General features: G+C 37.7%; 1 protein-coding gene across 4 annotated transcripts in view; it reads right to left on the bottom strand.

Moving 5' to 3' along the window:
- Positions 1-454: 454 nt before the first annotated feature.
- TTLL6 (tubulin tyrosine ligase like 6) overlaps positions 455-13391 on the bottom strand; it is a 51668-nt gene continuing 38731 nt past the window's right edge. For 3 of the 4 annotated variants that reach the window (XM_058183594.1, XM_058183596.1, XM_058183595.1), the window contains 4 exons: positions 5999-6289; positions 4313-4676; positions 2453-2656; positions 455-1190 (listed from right to left, as the gene is read on the bottom strand). In XM_058183594.1, coding sequence (XP_058039577.1) covers positions 2454-2656; positions 4313-4676; positions 5999-6289 — 858 coding nt within the window. In that variant the 3' untranslated portion in view covers positions 455-1190; position 2453. The remainder of the gene's footprint in view (positions 1191-2452; positions 2657-4312; positions 4677-5998; positions 6290-13391) is intronic. The other variant, XM_058183593.1, reaches the window with a different exon arrangement.

Raw genomic sequence — 13391 nt, 5'->3', positions numbered from 1 at the left:
AGGCAGGAATATAGGGTTGGCTTATTTGATCAAGGTTAGATAATTAATCATAGCTGATATCCTTTATTGGATTTTTGCTGATAAGAAATAAATGATGAGGATTTTGGATTTTGTTTTTAGTTAAAAGATAAAATTTGGGGTGAACAGAGTATTTGGTATAATTTAAAAGATAGCAATAAATTACATTATTTAATTCATACTTGAGATAAAAGGGTACGGTACTTTTTTGTTTTCTTTTTCACACTATTTTTTTCTTTTTCCAATTCTTATATTTTTGTATTTTCTTATATTTTGTAATTTTTGTAGTTTTTATTCCTTTTATTTGTAATCTTTAATAAAATTGTTTTAAAAGTAAATAAATTTATTTGGAAAAAGAAAAAGTACAAGGATCATAGCAAATGATGCAAAATCATACAGATTCAAGGTTTATTTCACTGAGAAACACAAAATCCCTTTGCATAAGTATCTTTGCCATTTTAAAAACTCTATTTAGATCTATGAATTGTCACATAGTTCTTTCCCCTGATTTTTTTTAAAATGAAAAGCAACTTTGGGAGCTGCAATAGAAACCAGAAGGCAGGATAGGAGATACTGTTGAGTCCTGTATGTTTTCCACAATAGGTAAAATAATAGAATGGGGAAATGTTTGAATGAGTAGATAACTGGAGGGGAATAGTTAAACAGCACTTCATTTTTCTACCGAAACCTCCAAGGATTATTTTTTATTTAAAAATAAAATCAGGGAAACCCCCCCGCCCCACTATATGTTGGATCAAGTTCAATCCTTAGGAGTCAGTCTGCAGTACACAGAGTAAGGCAGAGGTACAGAAATACATAACTGGGAGTAGTACAAAAGATCACATCTCTATATTTGAAACTCAGTGCAGCATTCATTTTCTTAAAAATGTACAGAAGAGGACTTTCTCATTTATAAAATTATAGATAGCTACATATTTCTTCAAGAAACAGAAAAATCAGGACATTCTGCTATCTCAAGATCCACTTAGTCTAAAAAAACGCTATCAGTTCATAGCTCAAATTTCATTAGCTGCATGGAAGCTTCTTTCAGTAGGATTATGCTTGGAAATGTATAATTGAATAGTTCAAAAAATTCTGGGTTCTCTTTAATAGAAAACTGTTTCTTCTGGGCTCCAGCGCTTTCCAATGCTTACAAAGAATTCATTCAGACCCTGAAAGAAAAAGAAATTATATATTTAACTATTTTAAAATATCCTATTTATTTACTAAATTTACTGTATACTCTGTTTTGAAATTTGCACCATCAAAGTTGACATCAGCCAGAGCATAGAAAAACTCAAAGAAGTAGTCCAAGAAGGAAGATGTGGAGAGACCTGTCAAGAGTCGGACATGATTCGGACATCATCATCCTGAAGTTTGACAAACTCACAAAATTAAGCTTAACCTTTGTGATAACTATGGTTATTTGCACTGGTACTCTTGGGAAAGTTTCTGAATATGCAGCAGCTGTTTGGATTTGATTATGAAGATCTAATATGATTTCAGGTCTACTTACCCTAATTGTTAAAACCTGAGAATAGCCTCAATTCTAGCATTATAAAAAAATTCTTCCAAAGTACAATCCAGGGCATAGATACCTCATCATCCTAATGATCTCAATTTACAGACAATATTTGACTGTAATAGAGCCTAATCATTATGGTCATAAGTCATAATGATTATTAAATGGGTTAGTCACATGATTGATCTGATTATACGACTTTTTTGTGACAGTTGTTAAGCAACCCAGTGGTTTGTTATGGGTGTTGCTTTTTAGCAAAACTGTGGTAAAACACGGGACTGCGATAAGCTGCAAATCAAATGGCAATAATTGTGACTATTTTGCCAAGTGCCCGAAGTGTGCTCACATCACTGAGGTGGGTGGGAGCCTGCCTGTCAGAACTTTGGATCCACATCTTAAGTCTCTTTTCTCAAGTAAGTTTGAATAATTGCTAAATGGTTTGTTGTAAGTCAAGGATTATCTGTATTCAAAAAAATCACAAGCTTCAGTTCTTTAGTACCCAAAAATGTTAAAATATTAGTTGAAATTAGTGACAAAGAAGTCAGAACTGAACAAAATGTTTGTCTAGGACAGAGACCTGTGACCTTCCAGATGCTTCTGGACTAGAATTTACTGTTGCCTTGATAATTAAATGCTGGAAGATGTAGTTTAATAAGGCTGGAAGGGCCTTTCCTCTTCCCCATGGGGGATAGAAGAAACAAATAAACATTGCTAAGTAGGTGAAGATATTTTAATTCCAATATTCTTGCCCTAGTGCATACTTTTTAAAATTAATACAACAGGGACCGAGCCTAAAGATTGATGTAATGAGGTCCTCTTTTCTTAAACCTCCAGTCCCTCCCAATATATAGAATGTTAAATTTCCATCACAGATTTCAAGGCAGCCATCCTTTTTACCTGCTCTTCCTTTACCTTAAGAATAAGGACTACTTCTCACTCTGGGGTCATTAGGTCTTGCGGTCTGGCTGTTTATCTGTGAGATCACCAGCAAATCTTGCAAGCTGTGTTGCTGAATCGTTGGCTTCTGCAGGCTGAAGTGAATATTATAGTATTTTGCTGGCTTCCTGCCAGAAGCACTTCTGGCCCCTACGATTTCTCTGGGGAGGGAAGCACTTTCTGTGTAACATTATGAAAAAGGGAAAAAAAGCATATGTTGTGATAGATCATCTCCAGCAGGAAGCCAACCCTACTTTTCTTGGATTCAAGCAAATGTCAAGAAGAACGTACTGGGAAAGAGGTAAGGAGGCTGCTATTGGAAGGCCTGTTAAAAGCATGTAAGCTCTCTGTTCTGCATGCTTCATCATTCATCTGCTAGGGGAAAGGATCAATATACATCATATAGCATTATTACTACTAATCTATCTCCTTCCCTTTCCTCCCTACTGTCAGCTGCAAGATTGGCACTGGATTTGCCTCCTCAATCTCGGCACTGTTTCAAAGAAAGAGATTATATATCACTGCAAACAACAAGTTAAAAAAACCCAGAAGTCTATGAGCCAAGCTCCTCCTTCTCCCTTCAAATACCACTGTGGTAAGAAAGATTTGAATTGGTACCAATAGATTGAAATTAAAAATAAGGAATGTATAGAATAAAATAAGATACAAAATGTGTTTAAATATGTTGATTAAGTAGGAATATGTGGGAGTAGATGTACAAAGTTAAGAATTATGTACTGTCAGAATGATGTTGAATTGTATAATTATTAAGGATGTATTTTTGTTATAGATGTATTTTTACTTATATTTTAGGATTTTAAATGTTAATAAAGGTTTAATAAAAATAATAATAATAAAAGATTTGGAGCAACTTTCTGAAACCTGCTACCAGATGTCATGCTATGGCTTTTATCATCTATTTATTTATTAAATTTATATGCTGCCTGTCAGTGAGTGAGTCTGTCTCCATCCTCCATCTGTCCATCCATCCATCCATCCATCCGAGCTGTGAAAAATGATGGAAGCTGTTATCCATTCCAAAACATCTGAATTGCCCAATTTTGGAATCATGTTTTAAAAGCAGCTATCGACAATCTTTTTAGATAGCACTCGTATCATATGTGATGATGATGAGACCCCCAACAATAAAATAAATTACTAATGGCTGAATCTCAATACATTGTCAGAATATGCATAATTTCAGTTTCCTCATCCCCAAACCTCAGGAAATCATCTCCTCCTGTAAATATTTTCAGAAATCGAATACATCTTTAAACTTCAAAAATCTTGTCTTCTGATTTTAGCTTATTCAGAAAATTCACTAAATAGTGTGCAAGCAACTGGAAAAACAACTTGGCTTTTTAAAATAATGTAATATTTATTTTTCTGACAAAGCAAAGGACAGGAAACCTGCAAATCTAAGCCTCAATATGTTTTATACTTTATCTGAGCAATCCCTAATAAGGAATTAATTGATGGCCATAACAAGAGACCAAAACTCAACTGCTTAAGTGATAACTGCTTCTAGGGCCTTGAAACCAGGGAAAGAAAAGTTTGTTCTCTTGGAAGACCTGTAGACCAAAAAACCCCACAGTATGATTTTGTCTTATGCTATATCCCTTCTTGAGGACTAGAAGGGGTAATACTATTGAAGAACTTAACATATCTTGATAACAGTGATAGTTACAATTTAATCAGAAGTATTAGTCTCAAAGCCCAAGAAAAAGCTTCTATTTTAGGATCAGCATGCATACAAATGGTGAAATCAATCCCTCCCCCCCTTTTTTTTATAGATCCAAAGTTGATTAATACAACAGCCAAGAAAATGGCTCTCACTTGCTCGATTGGTGGGGTGTTGAGACTGGAATTGGCAGAGATGTTTTAATTGCTTTTCAGATGTTGTAAAATTTTTGCTGAAAAATTCTGAAATAAAGAAAGATGCTTTTCCCTTGCCATTCTCAGAAAAGTTCTTTCTCATTGCCTTGACTGCTGAGTGTGATGAAACTGCTTTTTCTCCAACATACTGGAAAGACAATTCACCAAATGGGTGGAAATTTTTAACAGCTGGAGTTTCACAGACACCCTTGTCTTTTGCAGTTTTGCTCCTCACACGATGTTTGTTCATTGCTGGAAAATGTTTGTCAGGATGACACGAGTTTTGTTTACTGCATGCTTTTGTAAATTCATTTGAAGATGGATGCTGGTAAGAAAGAGAAGAAAGATCAGGGATACGTTTGCTTCACCAACCTGCCTTCCATTGAGGATCTGTATGTTGCATGAGTCAAAAAAAGGGCTATGAAAATATCTACAGACCCCTCACATCCTGGACATAAATTGTTTCAACTTCTACCCTTAAAATGACACTATAGAGCTCTGCTCACCAGAACAACTAGACAAAAGAACAGTTTTTTCCTGAATGCCATCACTCTGCTAAACAACGAATTCCCACAACACTGTCAAATAATTTACTGTATTACTATTATTCTTCTCTTCCTTACTAGTATTTATCTCTTCCCACTTATCACTATAACTATGTATTGCTTGTATCTTTAAATTTATATTGTTTTTGTTTCCTAGTATGATTTGATAACTTATTAGTAACCTTGACTATCACAAAGTGTTGTACCTTTTTATTCTCTATGAATATATTTTATTCTCCTTATGTACATTGAGAGCATATACATGAAAGACAAATTCCTTGTGTGTCCAATCACACTTGGCCAATAAAGAATTCTATTCTATTCTATTCTATTCTATTCTATTCTATTCTATTCTATTCTATTCTATTCTATTCTATTCTATTCTATTCCCTCATTGATAAGCTAGCTGTTAAGAGATCCAGAAATTGTGTTAAGTATAGGCAACTTCTTTTCAGATGGGAAGTGGGGACACTGTTTGGGAGGTTGATACTCCAAAATATTTGGACATAATATCACAATAAAGCAACGACATAACATCACAGAATCAGCCCCAAATTTGTGGCACTTTCCCCATCCCTTGGGATGCATGTTGGATTAAAATAAAATAAGTATGTCAAATGCAATGAAGCCTTGATACATTATTTTATTATTATTACTTAAATCTAACCTTGGGGCAGTCAATCTTGATGGTACAATCACGGATGGAGAGATGCAAAACAACAGCATGCCATCCTTTTTTGAAAGCTGTATGTGGTCCGCAAGTTGCCCATGTTTATCTTAAAAATATCTGCCTAGACTAAGCTTTTATCTCAGTAATGAAATCAAGGTAACCTTACAATTCTACTAAATATTAGTATTCATTCATTCCAGTAGGTAGTATTAACAAAAAACAGACAGCCTACAACTGGAGTGAAATTTGTATAGCCCCCTTGTATTTGATTTCCAACCTTTATTGCTTTCACAATATGAAGCCAAGACAAGAAAAATACCCTGAACAATTTTCGGTTTAAATGCTTGCTCTGTGTTTGTTGCCTGGTGTGGTGTTGTAATCTCAGAAACAGTGCTGCAATAATGCTGCAAAGCCTGTGGCTTTGTTACTTACTTTTGTTCTAATGTTCATATTAGTTGCAGAATGGCGAATATTAGTAGTATTCCGCAGTTCTGGCCTGGAATTAAATTGTTCTGGAGTGCTGGATGAATTTTGCAAGGTCAAATTAGGCACAGAGCTGTAAGGCCTCACTGGATGCTTTGCAGAATACTCTGGGTTATCTGTTTCAGGGCTCTTGTGTGGGGAAATATTTGAAAATTCACAGATCATTTCTTTCTTGGGCTCTTGTTCATCCAAAAAATGTTCAAGCAGGAGAACAGTCTCAGGTCCTGATTCTGAAGAAATCTGAGTGTGTAAAAAAGGAAAAGGCAGCCCCAAACAATATTAAACTATGATAACGATGGTCAGTAAATTCAGAACAATATATGTATAGGAGATGAAGCCTGCTTAAGTTAGGTTTAATTTCATTGACTTCGACAATATGCACAATGTATACATTAAAACAACATCAAAAACCCATAAAATTATGACTTTTCAAAAATATGACAAGTGCTGAATAAATTGCAAAGATGCAATTGCTTGCTTACACTCTGTTCTCATTACTGTAAAAAACTTGAAGCTTGAAGATCATTTTTTTAAAAGCTTGGTATATAACTTTAATTAGATTTGGAGGTTGAAAAATCTTTTTTTTAGAAATTTGTCACATAAATTTAAGCAATTTCTTCATTGCTTAAAAAAAAAATCTATCTTGAACTCCAAGTACAAGGAAGGTACACTCACCAGGTCAGTATGAGAATCAAAAGTAGTGAAAACTCTAACTTTATTTGTTGAAGCTTCACTCTAGCTAATCTGGTCAATGGAACAGATTGATAGACATGGTACAATGGTACAGATTCAAGCACATCCGGAGGGCCACTTTTGCTCGTTCTTGCAGGAAAAAAACCAATAGCTTTTCAGGAGATTTAACTGACTGTGAAGGGAAAGCTTTACACATTTAGCCTTGTGCTACGATCTACTTTTGTCTCTTGCTCTCGCTCTCAATCTCCTTTCCAATATCTCAAGCTACTTCCTAAGCAGCTTTCCTACACACAGCTTTCCCTTCTTGTTAAAATATGTCAGAGAATCACATTGCTTCTCTGATTGTCTTAACCTTTTAAACATATAATGAACTTCATCCCTATTATGAATTGGCTAGATTGCGTTCAAACAAAAGAGGTCAAGTAGAGAACAGGTTAAAATAGAATAAGCATACCCTAAACCCTAATACACATACCGCAGACTAATTTACCACATCTAATTTTAATGCTATTATTATTTTATTAGTTTTATTAATGCTATTATAATTTATTATTTATTTTATGTCTAGAAGATACTAACTAATACAAAAGTGCAAGAAGGTATGGAGATCATATAATTTTCGATTGCAGACTGTATCATTTATTTTCAGGGCCAAGAGTCTTCCTCAAAATCTATGCTCTTATGAAATTCTTCTGCAAGCCCATAGGGTGGCCTTTTGGGTCCTCATACTGTGGCCTCACCTCATACTGTGGCCTCTAGCCCCAGGAATATATCTTAGTATTCTTATCTTCTAAGTGATACCTCATCTGGCATCATTCCCCTAGCATCAGTGTATGCCAAAGAGATTAAAGTTCTCATACCCAGCTGGAGTATGGAATAGAAAGATAAAAAATTACAATAAATCAGTAATCCATATTTTCCAGTGCTGATTACTTGCATTTTAATGGGTAAATTTAAAAGATGCTTTGCTCTGATTTCCCAATTGAGTTCTTAATCATTTTGTTTATTTCCTGTGAGATTGGTTTATCTCCTAAGTGGAACAAAGGCCGATACCACTAATCATATACCTTGATATTCTATCATGAAACAGCTATTTTGAGCATTCCAAACTTGAAATAAATAAAATATAAAACAATGATGATTTGCATTCCAATAGTTGCTGCTGAACCACTTCGTAGCTCATGATTATAACATGTCTGTCTATCTGGTAAATATTGCTACAGAAAGGAAGAGTTTAAATGGAAAAATGGCATGTATTTTTGCTTTGTTTTATTTTGTAGGCAGGTAGGAAAACAATAAAATAAAGTATGTATATTTAAATGCAATATTGTATTTTACATCAGTTGGAGAAAGAACTGAAAAAGTACAAGCACAAAAATTTATTTGACTGCTTTGTTGACCTTTGATATGTGCATTGGTATTGTATCCTTTTGATGATAAACTTCATCATTTATTTTAAAAATGTAAAAAAGTTATGTTATATCTTGATGATTTCTCAGTGAACCACATATAACTCCTAGTTGGTGAGATGGGGCAACACTTTTACAAAGTAGTCTTTAATTTGAAAATCCTAGCTTCCACAAAGTAGCATATAAGCAAAATGTTCAAAATAATATCTAGTAAATACATATAGACAGTGGTGGGATTCTGCCGGTTCTAGGCGGTTTGGCCAAACCATTTGTTAAATTGCTAGCTTGCCCCTCCCCTTTCCCCGCCCCTCCCCACCACTACTTACTGGCCTCGCAGCACATGAACAATTTGTTAAATTGCTGGCTCGCACTCCCCTCCCCAATACTAACTGCCTTGGAGCACACCGAACCGTTCGTTAAATTGCTGCCTCACCCGCCCATTGTCCCGCCCCACCACTATTTATTGGCCTCTCTCACGGTGTTGCACAGCATGCCTTAGTGACACACTGAGGCATAGCTGTAGCTATTCTTTGGCTCCTCGACCACGTGGCCCAGCATGCTTTCCTACCTTTGCTCTGGCCTCCCACTCTGTTCCCCACCTCGACTGCCCACCTCGGACTGCCCTGACTTCTCCAGCAGCAGAACAGGCAAATACAGCTGAGTGCTGCCCCTGGGGAAGCGGGACTGGGAAAGGTGGTCGACCTGCGCCTGCCCACCACAACCTACCCCCATTCAAGCACCTTGCTGGCCATGCAGCTGCAACCACAGCCTACCCCCATCCAAGTCCCTCGCTACCCACCTGATCCAAGCACTTCACTGGCCACGAACCGCAGCCTACCTGCATCCAAGCACCTCGCTGGCCACGCGGCCGCTGACCAAAGCCTACCTCAATCCAAGTGCCTTGCTAGCCACCCATCCAAGCGCCTTGCTGGCCACGTGGCCTTGCTGGCCACGTGGCTGCCAACTGTGGCCTACCCCCATCCAAGCACCTCGCTAGCCACGCGGCTGCCAGCCACTAGCGAGGTGCTTGGATGAGGGTAGGCTGCTGTCAGTGGCCGCGTGGCCAGCGAGGCACTTGGATCAGGTGGGCAGTGAGGTGTGTGTCAATTGCCTCAGCCTGCCGCCAACCCAGCAGGAGTGTCCTGTGGCCACCTCTCACCCACACAGGGCCAGCCTATCCTACCCCATCTGGGGAAAGAGTGATGAGGAGAAAGAGGGGGGAGAAAGTGATGAAGGAGAGAAAGAGGAGAAGGAAGATGGAGAGAAGGAGGAAGAAAGAGAGATGAAAGAGAGATGAGAGAAAGAGAGACGGAGAGGAAGGGGGGAGAAAGAGAGAAAGGAGAGAAAGAGAGATGAAGGAGAGAAAAAGAGGGGAGAAGGAGTTGAAGGAGAGAAAGAGAGTGAAAGAGAGAAAGGGGAGAGAAAGATGAAAGAGAGAAAGAGGGGGAGAAAAAGATGGAGAGAAAAAGATGGAGAGAAAGAGATGGAGAGAAAGAGTGGGAGAAAGGGGGGGGAGAAAGAGATGAAGGAGAGAAAGGGGGAAGACAGATGAAAGAGAGAAAGAGGGGGAGAAAGATGAAGGAGAGAAAGAGAGGGAGGGAGAATGGATTTATTCTGGCAATTGGTTTAACAAGCATGGCACTGAAAAAGTGGCTTATGACCATTTTTCACACTTACAAACGTTGCAGCAAACTGTCATTAGGGCAAAGAAGCTATATCACATGACCACCTGGCCACGCCCACCCGGTCACATGAAGCACCACAGTTGTGCAATGAGTGACATTATTATTAAGAAAGCTGCAACAGGCATAAATGATGACCGGTCATAAGTGTGAGGACCGGTCAAAAGTGTGAGAACCAGTCAGAAATCACTTTTTTCAGCCCTCTGGGTAGTCCCTATGTGCATAGGGACTGTTCAGAGGGCTGAAAAAGTTATTTTTGACCTGTCCTCACACTTTTGACTGGTCCTTGCACTTATGACTGTCTTCACATTTTACATTTTGCGCCGTGGTGAAGAGAAGCAGTTGTGAAATGAGTGACATGCTTGTTAAGAATGCTGCAACGGATATAAATGTGGGGATGGTCAAAAGTGTGAGGACCGGTCAGAAATGACTTTTTTTAGCCCTCTGAGTAGTTTCTATGCACATAGCCATGGCCACCCGGTCACATGACCAGCTAGGCTCACCCACCCAGTCACATGAACAGTTAGCCACGCCCACCCAGTCACATGAACAGCTAGCCATACCCACCCAGTCACATGATCACCAAGCCACACCCCAAAATAAGCCACGCCCACAGAGCCAGTTGTTAAAAAATTTGAATCCCACCACTGCATATAGAGATGCTATATGTTGATTGCAATGACTTTTTTTCCATCTTGCCAAAATACACAGTACCAGATAAAAACCATAACAGACCAAAGTTATGACTGATGTCAGAGGTTAATATTTCTAGACAATACTGGTGATAGTCAGGCTTATGCATGGCTTATTGTAACTTTGGAGAAGTAAATGTAAAGAACAGAAATGAAATATGAAAAAAATACACTACATTTTGCAAACTTAAAAGAAAGAGGAAAGATGCATTAAAGATGAGAATGAATTATATCTGATATTTTGGAGTGAAATAAATGCATACATATATAGAGGAGAAAACAAAAGGTTAATCATAAATGAAAAGAATAAAATATATGCCAGTAGGTATTAGCTAATGTCATTTAGTTTCCTGTGGGTGCATACGAAAATAGGAATTCATATACTAATGAGAACTGCATGCTATTCCAATGAATGTTCCTAATGAAAGAACCCGCATGAGTTTTGAGCTACGCAATACTCTGAATAAATGCAATATGTGGAAAAAGTTATTCTGTTATATGATATGATTGATTGAGTGGGAATTAGATGAAAGGGCTTTGAAAACCTCTCATAAATATGATTTATTTATTCATTTACTATTCCAGTTTATGTAGATGCACATCTTGTGTATATGAATTTGGATGGCTTACAAATAATTAAGACAGGGTAAAACAACCAGAGTTGTTTTAAAAAATATAAAATAATATAAAAACATAATAAAATGCCTACAATTCACAGCTGAAGTAATCACATCTACCAATAATATTCAATAAAACCACTGTGCAGGGCTCTACCATATTCCTGAGTACTCATACCAATTGGTTAAACCATGTTTTCAGGGTCTTTTGAAAGGCTAACAAGGTCAGGGCCAATCTGATCCCTGGGGAGATGATGTTTCACAGGGTGGATGTAAGGACCTTCCTCAGCTTTCACTTTTGCTGTAACTGCTTGGGAGCTTGTGGGGGAGGAACCCATTTGCACTTTCTCAGCTGATTCCACCCCGAAGACAACCTTTGCTCACCATCATGTCTTGAAGTTTTTCAAAACAGCTTTGCAGCATTTCATTGGCTTTGGAAGGACACAGGACATAGGGGTGGGGGTTGAAGGGGAGAGTTAGCCTACTGCTTTGCGCATGAATTCAGAGTCTGCCTGACTTCTCTGCAATCGCTACCTCTCAGTAAAAGGTTTTTCCTTTGAAAAGCAAACTGCTTCAAGAGTTTCTTGAGAAGACTTACATTAGAAAACTTACAACTCCCTCGACTTCGACATGACCTGTGTTTGACACACAAAATCATCTATTGCAATATCCTTCCTGTAAATGACTACTTCAGCTTCAATCGCAATATTACAAGAGCAAAAAATAGAATCAAGCTTAATGTCAACCGCTTCAAACTTGATTGCAGAAAATATGACTTCTGCAACAGAATTGTTAATGCTTGGAACTCATTACCTGACTCCATAATCTCTACTCAAAATCCCAAAATCTTCAACCAAAAACTGTCTACTATTGACCTCACCTCATTCCTAAAAGGACTATAAGGGGCGTGCATAAGAGCACAAAAGTGCCTACCGTTCCTGTCCTATTGTTCCCTTTATTATATCAAATTAATATAGCTAATACATATTCTTTACTTATATATATATATATTTTCTTCATGATATATTTTTTTACTTATGACAATGTTTATGTATACTGTTATGACAAAATTAAATACATAAAAAAAAAAGACCTGACAGTGGATGCCAAAGCAGACCATCAACCAACAGCTCTGAGTGATGGGATCTGAAGCATGCCCCTCCTACCAGATCCAATGGGATGGATAGATAGGACTGAAAAGAGGTAGTCCCTCAGATAATCTGGTTCAGTGCCATGTAAGCATACCTTATACAAAGTAATAGAGGGTACAAGCATAAAACAAGTATCAAAGTTCAAATATCTAGGAACAACATTTAGTGAAGATGGTAAAACGGACCATTGTAAGATTAACATACAATGCAGTAAGGCAAACCAAGTATTGGGACAGCTAGCTCCACTCTTACAACCTAAGGCAATACCGATCAGTACAAAGAAGCATCTCATACAATCCTATTCAATTCCTATGTTAACCAGTGCCAAATATGAGCATTTACAATAAAACAAAAATGAATGTCAGTCGTCACGGAAATGTGATGTTTGAAGAAAGCTGCTAAAGCGACCAGAAGAGATAAATCAGAAATGAGATAGTGAGAGAAAGAATTAGCATAGAACCAATCTTAAACTACAACAAAAATAGCAAGTAAAGTGGTTTGTTCACCTGGAATGGATGTCCTGGGATTCCATACTGTACCCAAGCATATACAAAAAGAGGAGATCAAAGAACACGAGGCAGACCCAGAAAAACATAGAGACACAACATCGAAGACATTATAATAGCATCAAATTATAATAGTTGAGGCCATAGAAGAGCAAGAACCAGAACTTTGTATCCCTCTCAACATCCAAAGTGGTAAAAGAGGAAGTAAGGAAGAAAAAAAATGACCCTAGCAAAAAACCCCGAAGTTATGCTTGTCTTGGTGGAGTTATGCTGAAATTGGTGGAGCTTAAATATGATTTCTATAATATATACAAAATATCACTGGGTCATTCAGGGGCTCCAGAATGAAGAAGAATAGGAGATGTTTTACGAGTATCTGCTATACTTCAAATACAGTTAAAGGTAAAGATAAAGGTTCCCCTCGCACTTACGTGCTAGTCATTCCCGACTCTAGGGGGCGGTGCTCATCTCCGTTTCAAAGCCAAAAAGCCAGCGCTGTCAGAAGACGTCTCCATGGTCATGTGGCCAGCATGACTCAATATCAAAGGCGCACGGAACGCTGTTACCTTCCTACTAAAGGTAATTCCTATTT

The sequence above is a fragment of the Ahaetulla prasina genome, chromosome 4, assembly GCF_028640845.1.
Source record: "Ahaetulla prasina isolate Xishuangbanna chromosome 4, ASM2864084v1, whole genome shotgun sequence".
Classification (NCBI taxonomy): Eukaryota; Metazoa; Chordata; class Lepidosauria; order Squamata; family Colubridae; genus Ahaetulla; species Ahaetulla prasina.
This window is presented reverse-complemented; position numbering and strand designations above follow the sequence as displayed.